Source organism: Lolium rigidum, unplaced genomic scaffold (assembly GCF_022539505.1).
Source record: "Lolium rigidum isolate FL_2022 unplaced genomic scaffold, APGP_CSIRO_Lrig_0.1 contig_51538_1, whole genome shotgun sequence".
Classification (NCBI taxonomy): Eukaryota; Viridiplantae; Streptophyta; class Magnoliopsida; order Poales; family Poaceae; genus Lolium; species Lolium rigidum.
The window spans coordinates 42,102-69,561 of NW_025900833.1; the positions used below are offsets into that span (position 1 = coordinate 42,102).

General features: G+C 45.5%; 1 protein-coding gene and 1 pseudogene across 1 annotated transcript; one reads left to right on the forward strand and one right to left on the reverse strand.

Moving 5' to 3' along the window:
- The first annotated feature begins 1,499 nt into the window (after nt 1–1,499).
- Nucleotides 1,500–3,833, forward strand: LOC124681671 (uncharacterized protein At4g15970-like). The gene is made up of 5 exons (XM_047216531.1): nt 1,500–1,616; nt 2,114–2,117; nt 2,779–2,813; nt 2,870–3,262; nt 3,369–3,833. Exons 1-5 carry the CDS (start codon nt 1,500–1,502, stop codon nt 3,831–3,833), a joined length of 1,014 nt encoding a protein of 337 aa, XP_047072487.1.
- A 3,519-nt stretch (nt 3,834–7,352) lies between these two features.
- LOC124681672 lies at nt 7,353–8,334 on the reverse strand (annotated as a pseudogene).
- Nucleotides 8,335–27,460: the final 19,126 nt, after the last annotated feature.

Here is a 27,460-nt window from a genome sequence, read left to right on the forward strand (position 1 = left end):
TCTGGAGTGGTGGTAAGCAAGCCACTGTTTCATGATTGAGTATGGATTCTAAGTATAAAGCCCTTGCTAATCTTACCACGGAGCTTATTTGTGTTCAGTCATTGTTTGTTACAGGAACTCAACGTTGAACTGGTTCGACCTCTGGTATTATGGTGTGATAATCTTGGCGCTACATACTTATCACCGAATCCAGTATTTCATGCACGAACAAAGCATATTGAGGTTGAATTTTACTTTGTTCGTGAGCGGGTTTCTCGGAAGCAATTCACTATTCGGTTCATCTCCGATATGGATAAGATTGCAGATATTTTCATTAAACCTTTGCCATTACCATTATATGAGCATTGTAAACACAATCTCAACCTTATTGAGCCGGTTGAGATTGATGGAGGGTGATAGACGTTATGTTTGTAGTGTCAGGTATATAGTTAGGAATATTAGGAGCTTTGGCTATGAAGATACAATCCTACCCAACATGTAACAAATCTGTAATCCATACGATCCTGTTGTGATCCTATATAATGAGAACACGCCGGCCCAAGGGTGTTGTACGATTCCTCCCCAATCTTTCTTTCTCATAAACTCTTTCAAAGTCCGGCGCTAATACGGGCGTTTGTGGTGTTAGTACTTAGTACTTAAGTAGGATTTTCACATTTATAGCCCTGGAATTTAAGATATATGCGTTGGAGTGCAGCTGCTTCTGGACCGGTGCTAGAGCCCGAGTTTTGTTGTAATAGTGGGGCTTTTGTGTGCTAGTATTTCGGCTTTTCATATTTGAAGCCTTGAAATTTAGGCTTTGGAGTGAACCTGCTAGACCGGTGCTACACCACCCACGACTGCTGTCAATCGCGAGCTAATTGGCCTAGCGACAAGGAGGAGAACCGGTGGTGGAGACTTCCTAGGCGACAGCAGCTTCTATGGACGGCGATGGGCTCGGACCCGCTTATTTGGTTTCCTTACGTCAGTTCTCAGAATTTCAGATTACCGTTGCCCTGGAATCCATTCCTGTGTGTGAGAGGCTGGGAGCCATATATATGCATAGCAAACCGCTCTGATCGGGATCGACCATTTTGTGCTGCATGCAAGCTAGCTTTATACTGGAGGAGGGTTGCCTAGAAAGTCAGCTTGTAGCGTGTGGATCTCGGCGAAGAGTAGACGGCAAGTCAACGAAGCAAACTTTATGCCTGAATCTCGCGTCATTCGCGGCTTTCAGAGACGTACACATGACGATGGAAAGTTGACCCATAGGCTTGGTAAAATTGCCAGCAAATCAGCAATCGATGCCATACATCGACTTTACGTATATGCCAGTCATGCGCTAGTGTAATCGGCACACCATCTCAGTTTCTTCAATGCCACGCGCGTGCCATCATGTGCGTGCGCTCCCGATGTACTATATACATAGAGTCAAGTTTTGTATGTGATACTCCTCTCCGAATTGGATCTTCTTCGCCATGTTCACCGTAACAAATTTCTTGCGCTTCCTAATGGCAGCAGCCATGGCCACGGCCTGCAGCATGGTGTTGCTATCACCTTCCTCGTGCCCATGCTCCGGGCCTCGGCCAGACAAGCTGGAGCTTCCGTCGCGCGATAATGGAACCCTGCAAAGCATCAAGGTACGTCTATTCATCCCTCTCTCCATAGAATCCACCTTTTACGATAACCGATCGTCGGATTCATCCTTATCGGGCCTGTATATATGTTGCGAATTATGAGCCACATCATAGTATTAATTCTTGAGTTGCCCATAATATCTTTCTTAAACTTGATAATGTGTCTTGAAAAACCTGCACGTACACGTATTTCAGGACGGAGGGAGTATTTTCCAAATGCAACCGAGCATGTCACACTTCCAGTACTTATAGCAAGTCAACTAGAACTATATGGTTCTTCCACTGTTACCTTGCTGGTTAGGGACACCAGCATGAGCACGGAGTTTTAGAGCACAAGCACCTGGAAGCCCGTCTTCAAAATTTTGAATATTTGAATTCAAAGTTTCAAAAATTCCAAAAAATCTGGATGTAGCCAATGTTGTACTCGATCTAATAGTGTGTAAATTTTTAATACGAAATACCTTGTGCTCTAGCCTCTGCATAAAATGATAAATGTGCAGATATGTCGGTGGCGAACACTGCAAAATTGGGAGCTTCAAGAATTAGGCAGATTTGTCTTTTGTCTTAAGCCAAAATTATTAGGTATATTTTGCATTAAAAAATTGTACGCTCGTCCTATACATAGTTGACTATATCCATCTAGTTTTGTGGAATGTTTTGAAATGATGAAATTAAAATTTCAAATTTCTGAAACAATGGGGCTACCTGGTGCCCATCTCGACGGGGAAATCTGCAGTTGCCGTGTGGCTAGTTCTTTGCCGTGCGCCAAAAAGCGCAAAACACGACGAACACAACCTTTGTTGTGTTCTACACAATTAGGTACACGGCAAAGAAAAAAAACACGGTTAAAACGGACAAAAACATTGCCATGTTCCAGGCTTGCGGTACATGGCAAAGCCAAAATCATTGTGGTGTTCCCGGTAGTGACACACGGCAAAGGGAAATGATTTTCCCTGTTCCACGCAGGTGACACACGACAAAGGGAGAAGCTGTCCCGTGCACGATACAAGTAAATTCACAAGATTTTTTTTTAATATTTTAAATGCCTATTCTGTAATAGAAGCATCTGGTTCCGTGAGAAAAAAAACACCCTTCTCCCTACTGCAAGGAACTTCCTATAGCTTCTGCTAGTTGCATGTGTGATATGTGCGTGTATGCGCTGCAGGTTACCGCTGCATCTTAGCTATGCAGAAGCTGAATGTAATGCTTATAACTTTTGAGTAATAAAGCACCCTTTATCGAAAAATGCGCTGCAGGCTGCTGCTGTGACTACGCCTGAGGATGGCCTACCTGAGGATGACCTTGCTGTGTTACTGAGAAGCGCAGTCATGGAAGACAACACGGTGATAATGACCTTCACGAACAAGGCTTGGACGGCGGCTGGCTCGCTGCTTGACCTCTTCATGGAGAGCTTCCATGAAGGGGATAAGACAGAACCCCTGCTCAAGCACCTCATCATCGTGGCCGTCGACGACAAGGCCTTCGAGCAGTGCAAGCTGGTGCACCCGTTGTGCTACTTCCTCGAGGTGGGCGGCGTCAACCTGACGAGGGAGCAGGCGTACATGAGCAAGGATTACCTGGAGATGATGTGGGCCAGGAACAAATTCCAAACCCGTGTCCTGGAGCTCGGCTACGCCTTCCTTTTCACGGTGAACCCCACGCCACGACACCATTAGTTCGAATCCAATCCAATTCTCTCATCAACATTGCACGATTGATTGTATACTGATCTGCAATTCGTAATCGATTGGTCAGGACATGGACATCCTGTGGTTCCGGAATGCGCTGCTGCACGTCCCGGTGGGCGCCGACATCACCATCTCCAGCGACAAGTACCTCGGCGACGACCCGTATGACCTGGAGAAGAACGCCAATGGCGGGTTCGTCTACGCCAGGCCGAACCCGAGGACAATTGGCTTCTTCAAGGGTTGGTACCAGGCGAGATCTGGGCGCATGAACGAACAAGCCGTGTTTGACAAGATGAAGCGTGAGCTGTCGCTGCAGCACGGCGTGGAGGTGCACTTCATCGATACGGCCTACTGCGGCGGCTTCTGCCAGCCCAAGAAGGACTTCCGCCGGCTCTGCACGTTCCACGGAAACTGCCTCAGAGGGCTCAGCTTGAAGCTGGAGCGTCTCCGGGGCGTCATGGATGAGTGGAAGCAGTTCAAGATTGCGAGGCAGGAGGAGCTTGCCAATAAAAACAACACTTTATCGGGATGAGCATAAAAAATGTAACCTACTTTTTTTTATAGAAGCAACGCTATATTTCTAGTGCAGAGATTTTTTTTCGTGAATAGTGAGATTTGAAACTTGGAATAACAATGTAAGAAAGACTAACAGTGTGCCAAACACTCCATCCTGTTTGAACCTCCGACGGTTCATTCTCGCGACGATCACACTTCCTTCCTACAATACTGAGTGACTTATCACAATTATACTATGGTTTTGGATATCAACCGACAACACGTATACCAATTCATTGGAATTTCAAGCGCAAATTGTTGAACTAAAACTCTTTCCCCGCAAAAGTGATTCGTGGTTGAGTCTAAATCACAAGGATTTTAAGTTAGTAGTTATCTTGTGTTCCCAACTCAGCTGTGGTAGTTCTCATGTACAACTGTGTTAGAAAGGGATGTTGACGACGGTGATTAGTGGTAAATAGAAGATGCTGGTACAAATAAATGCAATAAATCTATCTGTATTTTTGAAATATTTAATAATACAAATGTAAAAGCACGTGCATCAATTTTAAAACGATTTCTTTTAGTAAAAGTGGACCGGGTTCATGGCCTCACTTAACGTATATCTCATAAAAACATAGTGAATCAAAATGGACTCTTCTTGATAAGTTAAATAGAAAAAGAGACCTATTAGGAAGATAACCGAAGATATGAAAGGAACTATCAAACTCAGTTGTACGGCTCCCAAACTCACTCGTATGCCGACACAAGAACTGTTGGGATCACCCTAATGTCATCCATTATTAATAGTGTAACCCTACCATCAAAACATGAGGATCATGTTTTTATGGTAGGGCAACACTATTAATAAAGGAAAAGCAATTTAGTACATGAGTTAGTAGTAGTTTTCAATCATGCAGAATGATGTTTTTATTAATTTATAACATGATTGCTTGAAGATCATTATTAATGAAGCATTTTGCATTTATTAGCTGGGATCATGTGTACAACTTAGTAGATATGATAATTATCTTCAAAATCCACATTTTTTTATCATTTGCATGCTCGAGGACGAGCATAGAATAAGTTTGGAAATTGGTTATATGTAAGGAACATATGCATCAATTTCAAAGTTTATTATGTTAAGATCAAACTTATATGCAACACATCATGAGTTACCACCACTCCTTTTAATTATTTTTGGGGTTTCCCAAAAAATCCCATTTTCTTTGCTATCTAACTCTACAAAACAGGAAACCCCTACTTTTCATATCTTTTAATTTCAGGAACCTTTTGCAACTCAGACACCCTGTGAATTTTTGCCACATCATTTTTGTGGAAGGAAGAATACTTGGAGACCAAGAGGGAGTCCAGAAGAGGCCCGAAGGTCCAAAAGTCGCCAGCCTGACCAGTGGCCCCTGTTAAGCCGACAAGAGGATATGGCCACTCCGTTGTCTGGTATCCTTGTTTGTGATACTTGTTGCCTTTTTCAATGCATCCCAACTATCTTCTATCCCTTGTTGATATTTGTGATGTATTTTAGTTGTTTGTGGTTGAAGTTCATGAATGTACAATAAGATAAAATTGAGCCTTTGGCCATGCTATTAAGCAAAAATTCTTATTGGTATATTGCATGACTTCGTCTTGGATATCATGCTATATTTCTTGTGTATCTTTTTTTGTGTGTGCATGTTTATTTGTGGAGAAATATCTTTGTGATATTGCCCACTTAGAGAAACTTATACACATAAGAGATGATACATCTCCATTTGATATCTTATTTATTTGTTGCGTGTTGATTGGTCATGCTAAGCAATATCATTCATTGAAGACTATGATGATGCTTTTTGCTCATCCTTGTAATAGTCGTATAATATGCTTTATCATGCCTTTCACATATCCTCTTGGTTGAGCCTTTTATTATGGTACCTCTTACTTCTTGCTCAACCATTTGTTTGTTGCAAGTGTTAAGCTTTATTTTCTATCTATGATTCATTGCAAATGTTCGTGCTTTTAATTGGTAGTAAGGGAGTGAGGATTCCATGTTATGCATATTGTATTCAAATGCAACATTTTAATTTATGCATGTACCTTGGGGAGCTTCCTCATTTTATTTAAAGCACAATTTTGTGGTGATCATTAGAGTTTAATTCACTTGGTATCTTTTGTTTTGAATGATATTATAAGAGTGATGATTCCATGTTTGTGCACTTTATACTCCAATGCAAATTGTCTAGTTTTGTGCACAAACCTTGGGGAGCTTCCTCATATTATTTAGAGCAATCTTCTTGTTCTTATCATAATATTAATCTTTCTTTTGGTATCTTCTTTGTGGTTCATTTGGTTGCTTGCTTCATTTGTTGAAGCTTCTTGACTTTGTTATGTTTTTGCAATCTTTGATCCTCTCTATAGTGTGATTCCTTCCGAATATTCATCATTGGATACGTGCATTTGATTCTACTCAAATTATGAGAAATGCACACGGTATGGAGGAACTCTCACTATATGGGCCTTCTAAATTTTTCACCCATTTCGGCAATTGGTGCCATTGGGGGAGAAGTTTGGAGGGTTTAAGAGAATTTGGTTATGTCTTTGCTTTGTGCTTAAGCATGTGCCTTTATTGCATTGCATCTTGTTGCTTTGCATAGTTGAATATTTAGAGAAAACTCCACTAGGCTTTGAATGTCAATGTATGCTCTTGCATATAGTATGGGGGAGTTTTCTCTATGTATTCAACTTGTTTGTTACTTAAATTCCTTATATAAACCCTCTCAAAGAGATTGTCATCAATTACCAAAATCACACATGGGGGCTCCATGCACTTTCAGATGGGTTATTATATGCAATTTGAGTATGTGTTTGGTTTATGGATGCATATTATTACCCCAATATTTTCGGCATGTTCTGATCAAACTAGATGTTAGCAAGTGAGAGGGGAATTCTCACTATCAGATATATATGGAGTACACTTGTAGTGCGCATGTTGACAGTGACAGAAAATTTGGGGCTGATACAATTTTATCTATCCTCTTCTACCTCATTCGGAATAAAAGGGTGGCAGTGTGCTAAACTCCTTAGAAGCAACACAAGCATTCTCCTGTATTTTGAAGCAAGCACATCTAAAATTTCAACATCATGTGACCACTTATTTAAATATTTTATTTTACTAATTAATGTCAAGCATGTAAATAACCTAGTTGCTTGAGGAGTATTAGCGAGATTTGTTGCATCAGCTCGATATTTAGGATGTGATAGGTTATATTTTCTGTTTAAAAACCTATCAATGTTTATTGCGCTGTAAGGACACATTGTAGCTTGTGATTTGATAAGGAAATCAGGGGAAACCTTTTTACCTAAAAAAAATCTTCCTTTTAATTAGAGGGGTTTCAAATTTCAATCAGTCCAAGATTGCAAATAGGCTCATTAAATCTGACGATTTCTTGTTTTGGGCATACATTTTTATTCATGGTAACATTTTTATTCCAAGTTTGAAATCACCTAAAATATTCCATATGCTCTAGCTTGAAATATAGCATAATTTTGCCTATAAAATGTTACATCAGTGTGAAACACTAGTGTTATTCCTGAAATTCTTCCATTCACCCATGATGCCCCGGAAGGAGCCCCACCTTGTTTCTCATCCCTTTGAGGCAGTTGGCGTGAAACGTGCAGAGCCGCTGGAAGTCCTTCTTGGGCTGGCAGTTGCTGCCAAAGTAAGCCGTGTCGATGAAGAGCAACGTTATGCCGTGCCGCGCCGACAGCTCTCGCTTCACCCCGCCGAACACATACTGCTCGTTCCGGCCTGGGTACACCGCCCTCGCCTCGTACCAGCTCTTGAAGAACCTGATTGTCCTCGTGTTTGGCTTGGCATAGAGGAACCCTCCGTTGGCGTCCTTCCGCAGGTCGTATGGGTCCGCTCGGTCGTTGTACCTCTCGCATGAAAAGGCGATGTCCGCGGCCACTGGAACTTGTAGCAGCGGGTTCCGGAACCACACGATGTCCACGTCCTACACAGGCCATGGAAATCATCACCATATATGTTAACTAGAGCTAGAAAATTGAATCCATTTTCGATATGATATTAATATATTTTCTTTACGAAAAATGCAAATTGAATCCATGGCAATGTGAGTGTTCACCGTGAAGACAAAACCGTAGCCCATCTCCAGGACACGAGACTGGAACCTGTTCCTAGCCCACATCATCTCCAGGTAGTCCCTGCTCATAAACCACTTCTCCGCCGTGAAGTTGATGCCGCCGCCAATGTCTAGCCGGTAGCACAATGGGTGCACGAGCTTGCACTGCTCCAAAGCCTTGTTGTCCGTGTTGATGACGACGAGGTGCTTCAGCAGGGGCTCTGTCTTGTCGCCAACACGGAAGCTCTCCAGGAAGAGGTCCAGGAGTGAGCCGGGCGATGACATGGCCCCGTTCGTGAAGGTCATTATCACGGTGTTGTCTTCCATTGCCGCGCTTCTCAGTAGCACGGCTAGGTCGTCACCAGGTGTAGTACTAGTCACGGCAGCAGCCTGCAGCTCGACCATGCACACACACCACACATAAAACTATTATTTATTTATATGTAAATCTTTACATGCATAAAGGCAAAATAGAAACTAAGAACTCGGGATGGAGCAAGCAATTAGCCAAACAGCCGGTAGATCATAGCTGAGTGTTTCTCCCTAGCTAAGCTGCATAAAGGCAAAATAGAAACTAAGAACTCGGGATAGAACAAGCAATTAGCCAAACAGCCAGTAGATCATAGCTGAGTGTTTCTCCCTAGCTAAGCTAGTACAAAACTAGTATCGGAGTCAGTCCATGGAGCAGGGACGGATCCATGAATTTTAACTTTGGGTATTCCAATTTCAACTAACACAAAACATAAAGGCCATGAAGGTCAAGTGGCGAGATGGGTAAAATAAGTACATTTCCTTTTGTATTTCTGTCCAATGTGTGGATTATTATTTTTCCTTAATGCAACCAGAGGAGGTGCCACCCACCGATGCCCCCCTCCCCGATGTAACTCCTACCGATGGAAATTGAATTGCTTAAAAATAAATATTTTGTTTATTTTTATAATTTTGACGGATTATGGGATTCCAGATCAGCAAAATGTAACACTTGTAACTAAGGAGGGACGAGGCCTAGTTAAGGCCTTTCACAATGGGTGTATTGTATCCTAGGTACTTTGCTGATGTGGCATGTGAAGGAAGAGAGAGATGATTGTTTTATCTTAGCTAAGATGCAACATTTGCACAAAGTCATAAGCAAATAAGATTGGCTAGTCTAATCACACACATGCATAAGCCCAAAATCACTAAATGAAACCTCCCTAAGAAACAATACTTAAGAGAATGCACTGGAGTATTTGTTTCTTAGATTTTAATTTCACCTATAAAAATGTGCTAATAAACACCCCATTGTGAAAGATCTAAAATGTAAGGCATAAATGGAGCAAATTAATTATGGTTTCGTAATTAAATGTAGCAAATAAATTATTATTTTGACATGAAACAAAGATAATTAAATACTATTTTGACATGAAATGAGGGTAAATAATGGAACTGTGGTTAGCCATGTGGAGGCTAGCATTGTGCATCAATCGATGCACGTCCAATAAGAAACATATATAATATAAGAATCTACATGGCTGCTAATTTTAAAGGAACACACTTATTTTATAGGCATGAAATAAACTACTCCCTCCGTTCTTTTTTAATTGACTCAGATTTAGTACAACTTTGTACTAAATTTGAGTCAATTAAAAAGGAACGGAGGGAGTAGTTTCCTTTCGAAAAGGAGGGAAAACCATTGAAAAGGCTAGACTAACCTGTTTATCGCATCGTACCATCCCTACCCTATTGTAATAAAAAATAAAAAAATAAACAAGCGAGGCTAGACCAACCTATTCTCTTTAACATAGTGGTGGACGTCTTGGCGATCCTGATAGCTAGGGTTAAATGGATGGCCAAGTAGAAGGACTCATCCCTCATTTGGTAGATGGTGGGAATCTATTCTACAGTACGCCGATGACACTATTATTTTTATGGAGCATGACATTCAAAAAGCTCTTAATGTGAAATTAATTTTGAGTATCTTGGAGCAGTTGTCCAGACTCAAGATTAACTTTCACAAAAAGCGAGGTTTTCTGTTTTGGTCAAGCAAAAGATAGTACCCAGAAATATTACATTTTTTTGTATGCGAGTTAGCTTCGTTTCCATTCAAATACCTAGGCATTATTCCTATTCTTTTTTTCCTAAGATCAAGAATGTAGAATGGAAGCCCGTTGACCATTTCGAAAGCAAACTTGCTAGTTTGTTAGGCAAACTATTTTCATACGGTGATAGGCTTGTCCTCATTAATTTATTACTAACTAGCTTATCTATGTTTACGTTATCCTTTTTGAAATACCCAAAGAGGTAAGAAGGAGAATGGATATTTTCCGATCACAATTTTTTGGCAAAGTGATGGACATAAAAAAAAGTAAAGGTTCACAAAGTGAAACATTATTTGTAGACTGCAAGACCAAGGAGGTCTTGGTGTTGAAGCTATTGAACTTAAAAATAAATTTTACTGAGTCAATAGGTATTTAAAATTCTTAATGAAGATGGAGTGTGGCAGGAGCATAAAAATAATATGTACCTACATTAAAAAAAAGTTAGCTCAAGTGAAGCCAAATGATTTTGACTCTTCTTTTTGGAAAGGGATACTAAGAGCTAAGGATGATTTCTTCGGTAGAGGTTATTTTAAATTAGTAATGGCTTGGAAACTAGATTTTGGGAAGACACATGGCTTGGAGACGCACCTCTAAATATTTGCTATCCACTGTTATATAATATAGTTCAACAGAAAATTGTTTTGGTGGTTGATGTTATGTCACATAATCTGTTAAATGTTGTGTTTAGACGGAGTCTTAGAGAGAACACATGGGAAATTTGGTGCATTTAGTTCAACAGTTGATGGATGTACAATTCAGTGGTAATAATAATGTATTTGTGTGGAATCTAACAACATCGGGTATATTTTATTTTAGATCTGTGTATTTAGATTATATGAATAATGGTAATACATTCTACCTATGCAAATACATATGGAAGATGAAAGTTTCTTGGAAGTTTAAGATTTTTATGTGGTTTTTACATCGTAAAGTCACTTTAAAGAAAAGACATTCTTGCAAAAAAGTAATTGACATGGTAATATGAAGTGTTGCTTTTGTGATAAAAAAGAAACAATACATCACTTGTTCATTGACTGTCCTCTTGCCCAATTAGTTTTGCATATTGTTCATATTGCGTTTAATATTGCACCTCCAACTAGTACAACGAATTTGTTTGGTGATTGGTTGCATGGTGTAAGGAAGAAAGATAAAGTTCAGATTCGAGTGGAAGCCTATGCTTTATTATGGGCAATATGGAAAAAGATGAATAACCTTAATTTTAACAAATCAAGTGATTCTTCTTATTTGTAGGTTATCCCTATGGCTACGTACTGAATTTGTAAGTGGTCTTGTCTCCAGACGGAGGAGTAAAGAAAGGATATGGCCTGTTAGCATATTGAACTTTTGATTCTCTTGTATTCCATGGCAGTTTGTTTGGTGTTTAAGTAACTGATCCATGTAGCAACACTGCCATCTATGAGCTGTAACAGATAATAAGTTCAGTAAATAAAGTTAATAAAGTCTATATGCATCGGCTGGGGAGTTCCTCCATTTCGAAAAAAGAGAGGCTAGACCAACCATAAAAGTGGATACCATGGAATAATGTAGATGGACGTACCCTCATGCTGGGATTTGCTTGTGTTTCATTGTTGCGCAAGGCGAGCTTGATGCCGGACGGGCAGGAGGAAGACGACAGCAGCAGCACGACGCAGGCCATGGCGATGGCTGCTGCTAGGACGAAATGCGACACGTTTGTGATGGTAAACATGGCGAGCATGATCGATCGAGTTCGCACGGGAGTACGAGCTATGTACGGTTCAGTCGACTATATATATACTGGACTTTCTGAACCCACGCGCGCGCAACTTGACTTAATGTATGCAATGCATGCACGGAGCTAGAGCATAGACGACATGAAATTGATCGAGATGGTAGTGTGCCGATTACACAAGCGCAACAGTACGTAAAGGAGCTTCACGTACCTCACCTAGCTAGGTACGTATATCTATATATCGACCAATGTCTACGAGGTCGTCGATCCGCGCGGTGCAGTTTGGCGCGTTGCTCACCGGGTCAGCTTTGCATCCTCCATCGCGCGCGTTGGCTAACTCTATATGTATAGAGCTGGTAATTAAATTTCCAGAAGCCTGGAATGACGCGAGAATGATTCAAGCGTACGTAAAGGTTGTTGGCGCAGGGCCCAACTGGTATGTTGCGTCGACTTGCCGTGTACTTTCTCCGGCGAGATCGACGACTGACTTTCTTGCACATCGACTAACTGGACGACTGATCCGCAGGCTAGGATTATGTGCTGATAAGCTGATTTGGCCTCGGCTTACAGGGTAGAATCAATGGACTCAAGAGAAGACCAGGCTGCCTTGCCAGCTGCTGTGGTCCAATCTATCCGCCGCGCGCGCCATGGGCCTCTTCCGGCGGCCGAACAGCTCCAACTTCACATTTTTGTATTTTCTGAAAAACTGTCAGTGGCAAAATGTTGGGGCCATTTCATGTCTGTAAGGTCTCTAAAACTAAAAAAATACACAGTATTTTGTTCTGCAACATTAAAAACCAATAAAAGGTATTTTGTTATAAATTCTCATAAATCAATGTAAAACATGTACGGAAACTCTCATATCATACAAATATCATATAATATTTATAAATAAAATGCTAAAGTTTATGGATACATTTTACATTTATCAGTTTTACACGAGAACCGTGCTAGAAGTATACACCTAGCTGCACTGCTCTCAGCAACTATTAGTTGCTGTAGTTGCTGGCACATTCCAAACAAAATATAGAGTAATAGCACGGGATATATGGAAAGTTATTTTTCATGATAAAACACGGTTTACAAGTCAATAAATAGAAATAACTGAACAAAACATACACTGATATCGGTTAACAATTTGTCAACTAGATTAACTTGCATGCATCACTACAGGAGAACAGGGCTTTGCCGTGCAGCCTAAACGCACGGCAAAGGCCCAAATCGGCTCGGCAACGCCTTTGCCGTGCGGCCGTGCACGGCAAAGAATGCACGGCAACGACCTGCCCGGCAAAGAGGCCTTTGCCGTGTGCTGCGGGAAAATCGCACGGCAACGCCTTTGCCGTGCGACCCAGCTTTGCCGTGCGCCATCCCTGCTTTGCCGTGCAGATTTCTTTGCCGTGCGGCTGAAATGGTTGCCGTGCGGCGATCTTTGCCGTGCGCTCCGCCTCCAACCCGCACGGCACAGGGTGGGCTTTGCCGTGTGCTTCACCAACACCCCGCACGGCAAAGAAACAGACCAGCACACGGGCGCAGCGCAGTGCACAGCTGGAGGCTCTTTGCCGTGTGTGTGTGCACGGCAAAGAAGGCCTTTGCCGTGTGCTTGTTTCTTTGCCGTGTGCATATGCACGGCAAAGATGCTGACAAAATTCTAGAATTTCCCTGCTTCCCCATTAATCCCTGCATATGCAATTCACAAATACCAATAATCATCCAGATACACATATAGCACAATATATAGAGTATTTGCATCATCAACAACAAAGTTCATACACGAGTAGTCCAACAAAGTCCATACAATAGTTCCAAGTCACATAATTAGTTCATACAACAAGTAGTCCAACATCAACAACAAAGTCTCCAACATAGAATGTTCCAAGTCGCACAACAAGTTCATACACAAGCAACATCAACCTTCGCCACTTCCTTGTCCTTCTCCACTTCCTTGTCCTTCTCCACCTCCTTGTCCTCCTACAAGTTCATAGATGCATAAGTGGCATGGAATGGCTAAAATTGACATGTAAGAACTAGGATTGACATGGAAGAAGTAGAATTGACATGGAATGGCTAAAATTGACATGGAAGAACTCGAATTGACATGGAATGGCTAAAATTGACATGTAAGAACTAGAATTGACATGGAAGAACTAGAATTGACATGGAATGGCTAAAATTGAACATAATCGCTAGAATTGACATGAAATGGCTAAAATTCAACATAATGGCTAAGGATGACATGGAATGGCTAAAATTAACATGGAATAGGTAAAATTGAACATAATGGCTAAAATTGACATGGTTGAATGGCTAAAATTCACAAGTGACATGGTATGGAAGAATTAGAAGTGTAGGAGAACTCACCTAGAAACTGCTGCAGGCTCCGGATGATGCCCGTATTGTTGACGGTCAAGCCGGGTGTCGACGGGCTCGACTTGGCGCTTGCTGGAGGAGCGCCATCACAGCCGGATCAGGCGCGGGGATCTGCAATATCCAAAGTTCGGTTAGACAACAAACAAGATTGAGACGGAGATATTAAGTTAACCACTTACCCAGTTGGGGAACATAGGAGGACACGACGTGCTAGGAGCACTACTCCCCGGTGGGGAAGTCAGCACGGCCTGGTTCATGAACATCTGCTCGGAACATCTCGTCTGCTGTTGTTGCATCCGCCGCAACATCTGCTGCTGCATCCGCATGTTCTCCCTAAGCTGCTGCTGCATCCGCATCTGCTCCTCTTGGTGCCTCCGTTCCCTTTCTTCCATCTCCGCCTACGTTGTGTTGCCGCGATGTCAGTAACATTGCAATGGAAAACATGTAATGAAGCGTAGAGGATCGACGAAGAACTTACCCGTAACTTCTCCACAGCTAGGTCCGAAGCCCGTGGGCGGGTCTCTACCCGAGGCTGCTCGCTCGTACGCCCACGACGGATCCGGCGTAGAGATGGAATGGTCGATGGGTCGACTAACCCGTCAGCAATCCATAGGCGGCCACCCTTCTTGCCTTGTCCCGCAAGCACCGCAACCTCAACATCAAAGTATTCGGTGGTTGGGTCGGCGTCTTCGCCGTGCTTGGCCTTGAACGTCGAGCGGTACGCGCCACACTGGGCCTCCGCTAGCCCGTTGAGCCACACGGACCCCGTTTCAGGATGCGGCTCCCTCCTGGTCTTGGACTTTTGGAAAAGGCCAAACAAGTTTGGTGTCACGCCTGTCTTCACTTCCTGCAAAAGAGTACATGCAAGTAAGTGAAGAGGGACACCCTTGCGGGGCTAACAATAACATGAAACGAAAGAATGAAGAAACCATTTGCTCACCTCTTGCTGCAAGGTAAGGGCCAAGTTCTTGCTGCCCTGGACATGTGATCCACCTCCCATCTCTAAACGCTTCTGCTTGCCCTCCTCGTGCTTCCGGGCGTACTCGGGGGATGTCCACCATATGACCATCGCAAGAAAGCACGCCTTGTCTTCCCCGACGTACTGAGGAGGGTTCTACATACACAAGATAGACCCATTATTAGAACATAAACTACAATGAAAATGCGGAAATAAATAACACATCGATGCTAATACCTGCAGGTACTGCCACGGTGCCATGAGCGTATCCCGACAATCAGCCTTACTCATCCAAACTTTGTGCTCGGCGTGCCGATCGCGGACGCACTGGACACGTGCCTCGTAGTGCATGCCAGTCACCCTCACCCTGCACAACTCGTGTAAGATAACGTCGCACTTAATTTCCTCGCCCTCAGCCCTCGTGAAGTATTTCTGCAACCATGCACATAGGTAAAACAAGAGGAATTAGAGCAACTATTGGTAGTCAAGAAGTGTTTGAATGCTAAGAAGCCAAAAGTCACGTACCCAGAAGTGGCGGACAACCCGCTCTTGCATGTTGGCGCACTTGCCGCTAGGATCTTCCGCGTAGCTGTAGTGCTTCCAAGTCCAAGCCACATCGCGGCCACCACTAGGGAGATTGACAATCCCAGGGAAATGCTTCCTAATTAGGCCTCCAAGGATGTTCGAGTACTCACGTGTCGGGAGCCTCCTCGGGTCACCATACTTGAACATGCTGCACAACGAATTGCCAAAATCGGTATGCATGTGATAAAAAATTGTATAATGATAAAAATTTCAATAATGGAATGCCAAAATCAGCATGTACCTCTTTCCAGGCGGGCACGAGAACAACATCGCGGAAGGCCCAAGTTTTTAGCTTGGGGAGTTTCGTAATCCCGCGCTTATACGGCTTCTTGTCCCGTGGTTCTAGCCTCTCCTCGGCTGCAACGTACACCTCCTCCTCGGGCGGATACCAAGCTAGGTCTGGGTCTAGCTCCTGCGGCAAACCCCCCAACCCCTCATCCTCCTCGAGGTCCTCCCCACCGTCCTCCCCACCGGCCTCCTCGTCCTGCCCACCGTGCTCCTCACCGGCCTCCTCGTCCTGCCCACCGTGCTCCTCACCGTCCTCCTCGTCCTCCCCACCCCACTGCTCCTCGTCATCATCCTCGGCTGGGGGAGGACTAGGAGAAGGGGTACGAAGTCGCCGTGGCTGGGCATTCTTCCTCCGTGGTGGAGGGCTAGGAGGAGCGCTAGGAGGACGTGTCTGCGACGACGAACCACTCGAAAGTCCCACAAGCTCAGCCACGGCCTTGATCTTCTTTTTGAAACCTTCCTTTCTTTTTCTTGGCGGCATGTTTCAATCACCTGCAAACACAATGAAAAGAGTGGTTTATTAGTATGCAATGTAAACAAATGAATATTAGTGAAATCAACAATAAATAGCACATAGTTCAGTACATAGATCATAGTTTATTACAAATAGCACATAGTTCAGTACATAGGATAGCCTCACAATTACAACTACATAGATCATAGTTTATTACAAATAACACATAGTTCAGTACATATATAGGATAGCCTCACAATTACAACTACATAGATCATAGTTTATTACAAATAACACATAGTTCAGTACATATATAGGATAGCCTCACAATTACAACTACATAGATCAGTAGCCTATGTCGACATCCGTAATCGGACCACATGTTTCATCATCATCAGGCTCAGCGAACCAATAATCATCGATGAAACCTGGAGGTGGTCCATTTGGATCTAGGTCAATGCATGCTTTGAACGCCTCGAGCAAACTTAGGTCTTCTACGGCACACACATCCTCAGCTTCATATTCTTCATTGTCTTCCTCCATAACCGCATCTTCTTCTTGCTCATCGTCTACGACCATGTTATCAACAACGGCCGACAAGTCGATAGTGAAATGACCGGGGAGCCCTTCTTCTTGATAAAAATCAACAGTCCTTGTTGAGGGGCCTACGCGGCGGTAATCGTCCTTGTTTGGCGGGGGTGGCCTAATGCGTGAAGGAACCGTCATCACAATATCCCATCCATGTAGACGTTTGGTCGGGTTTCGGCACGCGTACGGGAGATAGAATACTTGGAAAGCTTGGGTGGCCAAAATGTACACGTCCTCTCCCTTATAAACAGAGCTTCTTTCAACTTCGACCAATCCAATTTCAGGATCCCGTCTCACGCGACGTGGGTCGAACCAATGGCATTTGAATACAACGGGATTTAGCCCTTTGTCAAACCCGTAATTCAGCTCGTATATACCCTCGACTCTTCCATAGTAATGGAGTCCATCATCACCTTGACATACCACCCCGCTATTTATTGTCTTCTTGTTTGGACGGCTTGTTGTGTATTGATGGGTCTAGAAGCGATACCCGTTCACGTCATAAGAATTGAACGAGTCGACGGAATGGTTGAAGCCCCTAGCAATTTTTCGTAGCAAGGGATTCATGTCTTTGTCAGTTCTTGCCTACAAGATTAGGATGACAAGTTTAGAACAAGAAATGTCGGCCGAAATGTCGACAGTGTACAAACAAATTTGGATAGGATAGTACCAAACCACGGAACCAGCTACCGAAACCGTGACCGCCGCCCTTATCGAAAATATCCTTGGATTCTTCCGAGGTAGGATCCCTGTGGGTATACCTCCAATATTTAGTCGTGAATTGTCTACAACAGTGAACGGAGGAAGAGTTAGCCACGAACATACGATGAATGTTTGCGAATAACTAAATGGTTAGCACTTACTTGATGTACGGCTTCACTTCCACCATGGTGTTCAAGACATATGAGTGGATCAACTCCCGCTCATGTAAATTCGTTGTGTACGGCTTCGAGCCACTTGACTTGCCGCCAAGCCCTATGAAGATGCTAAGCTTGGGTACATCTTCATTGTTGGCGGCATTGTAACGGAGGACCGGGTTGTGCTTTGTGGGAATGTTGGGATCATAGTGCTTAGTGGTGAAGTTTGCCACCTCCACGTTCGGGACTCGCCTCGGCTATGGATGCTTCGATCTTGCATTTATTGCCGGTCATCCGACGAAGCTTTTGTGTTTCTCTCTCGGGACCAAACTGCCAACGGCCCCAATTCGGCCCCCTTTAAGCATTCCTTCGCGAGGTGGAGGATCATATGTTGCATCGGATTAAAGAACGCTGGAGGAAAGATCTTCTCTAGATCGCAAAGCAACATGGGTGCCTGTTCATCCAGCTTCTCAATCACTTTAGTGTCTAACTCCCTAGCACAAATCCGGCGGAAGAAATAACTCAACCTCGCTAGCACTCGCCAAGTCTTCTCGGGGACATAGCCTTGAATCATCACCGGCATTATCCGCTCAATCCATACGTGGTAGTCATGACTCTTCGGTCCTTGTACTCGCAACGTTTCAATGTTAAGACCCCTCATCCGAGTTGGTTGCGAACCCATCAGGGAAAAACAAGGAGTCCTTCATCCATTGGAAGACCTCCCTTTTTTGGGCCTTTGTGAGGCAGAACGGAGCGTGTGGCTTAGTCCAAGTTTTTTTGGCACCTTGAGGTGGCTTCATGTTCAACTCGGCCTATCGCACAACTTTTCTTGGTCAATTCGAGCCTTTATGTTATCCTTCGTCTTCTCGGTGTCCACTATGGTGCTCAAAATGGCTTCACCGATATTCTTCTCGGTGTGCATTACATCAATGTTATGCGGGAGCTCCGAAACTCAAAGTAAGGAAGCTTCCAGAAGCACGGCTTGTGGGTCCATTGGTGTGTCTCCCCATATCCCAAGAAACCATTCCCATCAGGGTTAGGCTGGAGAGCGTCTAACTCGGCCTTGGTTTCCTGTCCGGTCTTCGGAATTGGCTTCGGTGCATGGACAACGCAGCCTTTTTTGAAGCTCTTTACATCACTCCTGTATTCATGACTCTGCTCAAGGAACTGTCGAGCTTCATCAAAGCAGGAATACTTGCCACCCTTGTTTAGCCAGAAGAAAGTCACGGCTTGCCTGCACTCCGGACAAGGCCACTTCCCATGTGTACACCACCCGCGAGAACAAAGCACGTGCTGGCAAGTCATGCAGGGACGTGTGGTACCAGACATACATATCGAAGTGTTCCTTCTTTGCTGCGTCATAAGTTCGGATCCCACGATCTTCCCAGCCAAGAAGCAAGTCATCAATCAGTGGTTCTAGATACACATTCATGTTCTTACCCGGGTATTTCGGTCCTGGGATTATCATCGACACAAACATGTACTCTGATCTCGTGCGGACGCCGTGGGGTAGGTTCGGGGGAATAACAAACACCGGCCAACAATCGTATACCGCAGCCGACATACCATATGGATTGAACCCATCGGTTGATATCGCAATTGCTACGCTCCTCGGGTCACCGGCTTTCGGGGGATATTTCTTGACAAAGTTCTTCCATGCAGTACCATCCGACGGATGTATCATCTTGCCACCATGTCGGTCTGATCCCTTCTACAGCCCACCTCATCTGCCGGGCGGTATCCTCGGTCATGAAGAGCCGCTGGATCCTCGGTAGGGACCGGAAGATAGCGGAGGATATTCTTGGCAACCGTGGTCTGCCTCTTCGACCATCACCATTGGTGTCAACCTCAAAGTACCTAGAGCTTTTGCAATGGATGCAATAGTTTGTGTTAGCATGCTCCTCTCCGAATAGCATGCATCCCTTTGGACAAGCGTGTATCCGCTGAGATGACATCTTGAGGTCAACGAGCAATTTTTTCGAATAGTAGAAGTTTTGCGGCAAGAGGTGCCCTTTCGGCGGAATGCTGCCAACGAGGACCAGAAGTTCATCGAACCCATCTCCGCACGGATTCCTGTGGCACTTAAAGGCCAAAAGGCGAGCGATGGCATCTAGTTGGGTAACATCTGTATTTACGTGTAGGGGTTTCTGCGAAGCAAACAAAGCCTCGTAATACTTCTTTGTGTTTTCCTCCGGCTCCTCACTTGTCTCCGCATCCCTAGATGTCTCCGCCTCTACATGAGGGCTTTCAGGCACATTACCATTAGCCAAGTTCTCTAGGCACCTATCAAACCCGAGTATCATATTCTCTCGTAGGCTGAATCTGCCGCACCTCCTTCCTAGCACGTTTCTTCGCCTTTTCTCCATGAAAAGTCCAAATCTTGTAGGACGGTTTAAACCCAGACTTGATCAGGTGAAGACTCATAGTTTCCTTGTCCTGTGTTTTTTGGTTGTTGCACTTACTACAAGGGCAAAAAACTGTTCTGGGTTTGCTAGGGATGTCAAACGCCCTGTCCACGAACTGCTTGGTCTTTTCTCCCCATTCCTCAGTATATTTCCACGGACCAATTCTGCCATCGTACATCCAGTCACGATTATCGATCCTCTAACCAGCACCAAAACAGACAAACTTAGAATTTATATCAAACATGATCCGCATTTTAATTTTTCCTTTTTTACGCATGCATCAACCTGAATCTCTACTAGGTGGGCTCCTAGCAGCCGCCGGATCCGTAGATTGAGTACGTTCTCCCTGCTCTACCCTGTCCGAGTCGGGATTTCGGCAGCACCTCCCCGCTGCTCTCCCGATACACGTCTCGCCAAAAAGCCGAGAGGGGTGTGCATCCGGAGAACAACGGGGAGGCGCTGCCGAAATCCTGACTCGGATCGGGCTAGAGCAGGGAGAACGTACCCAACTACGCATCCGCCGACTGTCCCGATAAATGCCGTAAGAGTTACGCTTCATAATATGCGAGACCACTAATGCATATTTATCCGCGTAACCCTTACGGTCGGGAAGAGACGCCTAGGTAAAGCGACATACTTGGTGATCTAGACCCAAAAAAAAACCTAGGTACGAGAGAGGCGAATGGATTCTCACCCTCGAAGCGTGATCGACGGCCGGCGAAGAAGACCAACGACCCTCCGACAAAATCCCTCCGGGAAAACGGACTCTCCGAGCAACGCTCCTCAAGCACCGCGACAACACCAGCCCCTGTGTCCACCTCGAAACATCGTATCGCATATCGAGAAAACTAATTAGTATAAATACACTATTTCTAACAAATTGTGCCCTAAATCCCATTTCTACACTAAACACTAGTATACCGGCTGGCATAATATGTTTTAACTACAAATTAGCATGCATAATATGATTTAACTACCATAAATACTAATATGCAAAAAAAAATCACATACCGGCTGGCCGCCGGCGGGTGAGCAGCAGCGGCGAGTGCGGGTTAGGGGCCGGCAGGTGCGGGTGAGCGGCAGCGGCACGGGAGCAGCAGCGGCCACGGCCGGGGAGCGACAGCAGCGGCGGAGAAACAGCGGCGGGGGAGCGGCAGCGACGGGGGAGGGCCGGACGAGGGAGCGGCGGCGGCCGCGGCCGGGAGCGGCAGCAGCGGCGGAGCAACATCGCCGAGGGAGGGCGGTGGCGGGGAGCAGCAGCTGCCGCGGCGGGGAAGCGGCGGCGGCGGGGAGGTCGCGGCGGGGGGAGCGAGCAGCGGCCGCGGCGGGGGACCGGCAGCGGCGGCGGGGAGGTCGAGGCGGCGGCGGGCGGGCGTGGGCGGCGTGTCGGCCGGCGGCGCGGGGAGGTCGCGGCGGGGGACCGGCGGCGGGGGCGGGGGGGGACCGGCGGCGGCGGGGGACCGGCAGCGGCGGGGGAGGTCGAGGCGGCGGCGGGCGGGCGTGGGCGGCGTGTCGCTGGCGGCGGCGGCGAGCTGGGTAGGAGAGGGGCGCGTGCGTGTGTGTTTTGTGTGGAGGGAGAGTCGCGCGCGGGCGCCCGAACCCTTATCCAGGGCCTTTGCCGTGCGAGCCTGCTTTTGCACGGCAAAGATCTTTGCCGTGCGCCTTTGCACGGCAGAGGTCTTTGCCATGCGACAGTGCACGACAACGATTTTTTTTAATTCAACTTTTTAGTTTAGGGTGTATATATGCATCCTGGTGTATAAACATCGTGTCCAACTAATTTTTACCACAAAATTTTATGTATTTGGGATATCATTTGTGATAGGTGAACCTCGCGCGGAGAAATCTAGGGGGGTAGACCCCCCGAGGCACGCAGACCGCCGTTATCGGGGGGGAATGACCGCCGGGGCACCGGAATGCCACCAAAACTTGCAAGTGGACCTAGGATATGTGTGAAAGTGTGTTGAAAGGTGTGATTCACCAAATGGTGCAAGTCATAGCTCCCATGTGTGAGATTCCTCTCTTTCGGGCTAACACTTGGAAGATTCCTCGACTTGTAGGCTGAAGTGTCCCGTCTGCGGGTATACCGGTGGCTATAATTTGCCAAAGTGTGCCAAACCTAGCTTTCCATGTGTATATGTCCTAAACAAAACTAAACCTATCAAAAAGTATGTTTGTGAAACCTCGCGCGGTGAAATCTAGGGGGGTAGACCCCCCGAGGCACGTAGACCGCCGTTATCGGGGGGGAACGACCGCCGGGGCACCGGAATGCAACCAAAACTAGCAAGTGGACCTAGGATATGTTTGAAAGTGTGTTGGAAGGTTTGATTCACCAAATGGTGCAAGGCATAGCTCCCATGTGTGAGATTTCTCTCTTTCGGGCGATAACACTTGGAAGATTCCTCGACTTGTAGGCTGAAGTGTCCCGCTGCGGGTATACCGGTGGCTATAGTGTGCCAAAGTGTGTCAAACCTAGCTTTCCATGTGTATATGGACTAAACAAAACTAAACCTATCAAAAAGTATGTTGGTGGAACCTCGCGCGGAGAAATCTAGGGGGGTGGACCCCCCGAGGCACGTAGACCGCCGTTATCGGGGGGAATGACCGCCGGGGCACCGGAATGCCACCAAAACTTGCAAGTGGACCTAGGATATGTGTGAAAGTGTGTTGGAAGGTGTGATTCACCAAATGGTGCAAGGCATAGCTCCCATGTGTGAGATTCCTCTCTTTCGGGCGATAACACTTGGAAGATTCCTCGACTTCGTAGGCTGAAGTGTCCCGCTGCGGGTATACCGGTGGCTATAATGTGCCAAAGTGTGCCAAACCTAGCTTTCCATGTGTACATGACCTAAACAAAACTAAACCTATCAAAAAGTATGTTGGTGGAACCTCGCGTGGTGAAATCTAGGGGGGTAGACCCCCCGAGGCACGCAGACCGCCGTTATCGGGGGGGAACGACCGCCGGAGCACCGGAATGCCACCAAAACTTGCATGTGGACCCAGGATATGTGTGAAAGTGTGGTGGAAGGTGTGATTCACCAAATGGTGCAAGGCATTGCTCCCATGTGTGACATTCCTCTCTTTAAGGCGATAACACTTGGAAGATTCCTCGACTTGTAGGCTGAAGTGTCCCGCTGCGGGTATACCGGTGGCTATAATGTGCCAAAGTGTGCCAAACCTTGTTTTCCATGTGTATATGGACTAACCAAAATAAAACCTATCAAAAAGTATGTTGGTGGAACCTCGCGCGGTGAAATCTAGGGGGGTAGACCCCCGAGGCACGCAGACCGCCGTTTTCGGGGGGAACGACCGCCGGAGCACCGGAATGCCACCAAAACTTCCATGTGGACCCAGGATATGTGTGAAAGTGTGTTGGAAGGTGTGATTCACCAAATGGTGCAAGGCATAGCTCCCATGTGTGAGATTCCTCTCTTTCGGGCGATAACACTTGGAAGATTCCTCGACTCGTAGGTCTGAAGTGTCCCGCTGCGGGTATACCGGTGGCTATAATGTGCCAAAGTGTGCCAAACCTAGATTTCCATGTGTATATGACCTAAACAAAACTAAACCTATCAAAAAGTATGTTGGTGGAACCTCGCGTGGTGAAATCTAGGGGGGTAGACCCCCCGAGGCACGCAGACCGCCGTTTTCGGGGGGGAACGACCGCCGGAGCACCGGAATGCCACCAAAACTTGCATGTGGACCCAGGATATGTGTGAAAGTGTGGTGGAAGGTGTGATTCACCAAATGGTGCAAGGCATTGCTCCCATGTGTGAGATTCCTCTCTTTCGGGCGATAACACTTGGAAGATTCCTCGACTTGTAGGTCGAAGTGTCCCGCTGCGGGTATACCGGTGGCTATAATGTGCCAAAGTGTGCCAAACCTTGTTTTCCATGTGTATATGGACTAACCAAAATAAAACCTATCAAAAAGTATGTTGGTGGAACCTCGCGCGGTGAAATCTAGGGGGTAGACCCCCCGAGGCACGCAGACCGCCGTTTCGGGGGGAACGACCGCCGGAGCACCGGAATGCCACCAAAACTTCCATGTGGACCCAGGATATGTGTGAAAGTGTGTTGGAAGGTGTGATTCACCAAATGGTGCAAGGCATAGCTCCCATGTGTGAGATTCCTCTCTTTCGGGCGATAACACTTGGAAGATTCCTCGACTCGTAGGCTCGAAGTGTCCCGCTCGCGGGTATACCGGTGGCTATAATGTGCCAAAGTGTGCCAAACCTAGCTTTCCATGTGTATATGTCCTAAACAAAACTAAACCTATCAAAAAGTATGTTTGTGAAACCTCGCGCGGTGAAATCTAGGGGGTAGACCCCCGAGGCACGTAGACCGCCGTTATCGGGGGGAACGACCGCCGGGGCACCGGAATGCAACCAAAACTAGCAAGTGGACCTAGGATATGTTTGAAAGTGTGTTGGAAGGTTTGATTCACCAAATGGTGCAAGGCATAGCTCCCATGTGTGATATTTCTCTCTTTCGGGCGATAACACTTGGAAGATTCCTCGACTTGTAGGTCGAAGTGTCCCGCTTGCGGGTATACCGGTGGCTATAGTGTGCCAAAGTGTGTCAAACCTAGCTTTCCATGTGTATATGGCCTAAACAAAACTAAACCTATCAAAAAGTATGTTGGTGGAACCTCGCGCGGAGAAATCTAGGGGGTAGACCCCCGAGGCACGCGAGCCGCCGTTATCGGGGGAGTGACCGCCGGGGCACCGGAATGCCACCAAAACTTGCAAGTGGACCTAGGATATGTGTCAAAGTGTGTTGGAAGGTGTGATTCACCAAATGGTGCAAGGCATAGCTCCCATGTGTGGCATTCCTCTCTTTCGGACGATAACACTTGGAAGATTCCTCGACTTGTAGGTCTGAAGTGTCCCGCTGCGGGTAACGAGTGGCTATAATGTGCCAAAGTGTGCCAAACCTAGCTTTCCATGTGTATATGGTCTAAACAAAACTAAACCTATGAAAAAGTACATTGGTGGAACCTCGCACGGAGAAATCTAGGGGGTAGACCGCCGGGGCCCATATATAGACCGCTCTTTTGGGGGGGGGAAGACCTCCGGAGCACTTGAATCCCAGCCAAACTTTCATGTGGACCTAGAATATGTTTGGAAGTGTCGTGTAAGGTGTAAAGCTGCAAGAAATTGCACCAAATATGTGGGGGCGATAACACTTAGCCAGACACCGAACCCCCGTTAATTTGCTCCGAAACCACGATATGTTGGGGGGAGGGGTCGATGAAGATGTAGATTACTTGTTTTATCGGTATACAGATTGTATTAAGTAACACTAACAAATAGTCTACAAAAAGTAAAAACTAATTTTACAACAAATATAAGTATTAATATAAATATGAATACTACAAAAGAAGGGAAAGAAATGAAGCTGTACTCTGTGCCGTGCAAAAACGCACGGCAAAGGGGTGGCCTGCACGGCAAAGCCGTCGTTGCCGTGCCTGCATCTTTGCCGTGCGCCTTCGTGGCCTCTTTGCCGTGGGGGGTTACTTTGCCGTGCGCCATCTGGCTGCTTTACCGTGCGGGGATGCTTTGCCGAGCGCCGAGCTGTATCTTTGCCGTGCGCCTTTTGTTTGCCGTGCGTCGTTCCGCTGCTGCACGGCAAAGCAGTCATTGCCGTGCGCGCGGCGCACGGCAAAGAACTGCCTCACGGCAAAGGGTCGCAAAGGCACACGGCAAAGAGGCGCGCACGGCAGTGAGACTTTTTCCCGTAGTGCATGGTAGATTCTTAGATTATGTCTTTTCCTTGGTTAGGGTTGATACGGAAATGACTTGCCTCATTTTCCCACCATTCTCCAGTACAACATCAACAAGACTCGGACAAAGATGATAAAAGAGCGAGGATTGCTATGTCTTGTTTCAGTAACAAGCTCATTCACTCTAGATAGGCTTATTGGATCCAGCTTCAAAAAAGAAGTGTGAAAAAAAGGACGATTCATATGGTTCCAAAATAGGATTGTATTTAGTAAAACAAAAAATATGTAACAACAAAGAAAAATGTAGATCTTTGTGGCGTACTTCCTCCGTTCCTAGATATAAGGTGTATAGTATGCAGGGGTGGATCTATGTTGAAGCAAAACCGGGCCATGGCCCGCCCTTCCTAGCCCAAAACAATGAAGAATAAGTGCTAAAATAGGCTGTCAAAAAATAAATATGTAGGATTTTCTTTGGGCTGGCCCGCCCAACATTTTCTGGCAAGATCCGCTAGTGATAGTATGTTGAGAAAAAGTCAAGAATATAGGGTCTATTGTGTTGCACAACTAGTACAGACTTTAGGTATTTGATTGTGTTTACTTATCTTTTTCAAACTCCTCTATTTTCTCACATTAATTTTCCAGCGGAAATCCCGTCAAAACCCGGTGTATTTTTTTTCGTAACTTACGTTCTTTAATATTCGTGCCAAAAACTATACACCTTATATCTAGAAATGGAGGGATTATTATTGTCGCCATGCTTTTTTATTTTGGCGATTGGCTGGTCTTGTTCATTTCCACTCAAATAGGCCTCTATTTTCGAATTGTAACTGTACAATATCGTGCAAAACATGGCAAAGCAGGTATCTAATAGCTAAAGAAGAACAAGCATGTTTCTTTACATACATATGCAGTTTACAGTCCTAGAACACTACACATATAAAAGGTTGGATAACACCATTATGTCAGAATTGAATACACCATTTTGACCCCCCAAAATTACTAGATAATGACCTGACTAGCCTAGTTTACCACTCATTTGTTGGCTTTTGACATCACAGGTCACAACCCCAGCTCCCCCACTGCACATAGGCAATTTACATTCCTATATCACTACACATATAGAAACATATACAAGATATCAGATACACAACACATTCTGATGGGCATTACGTGCCACCTGTCAGAGCTAACCACCCTTGAGCAAAAAAAATGAGTACATGCAAAAGGGCCCGTCGACATTAGAGTACTATATTGAATTATCTAAAAACTAATTTACAATGACATCACAATGATCAATGAATTACAATGACATCAATTACATATGAAGTATCTCTATCTTTTGTAAGTATGTGAACAATTAATGAATCAGCCGATTTGATCTTTGTAACCAAAGCCAAGGATAGATGCTCCAACCACAGATGATACCAACGCTCAAAGAAAAAAAATGGAAGTAACAGGAGTGACCAAGCCAAGACCTATGACATCAAGAGAAGCACACCATTGGAAAAATTAATTG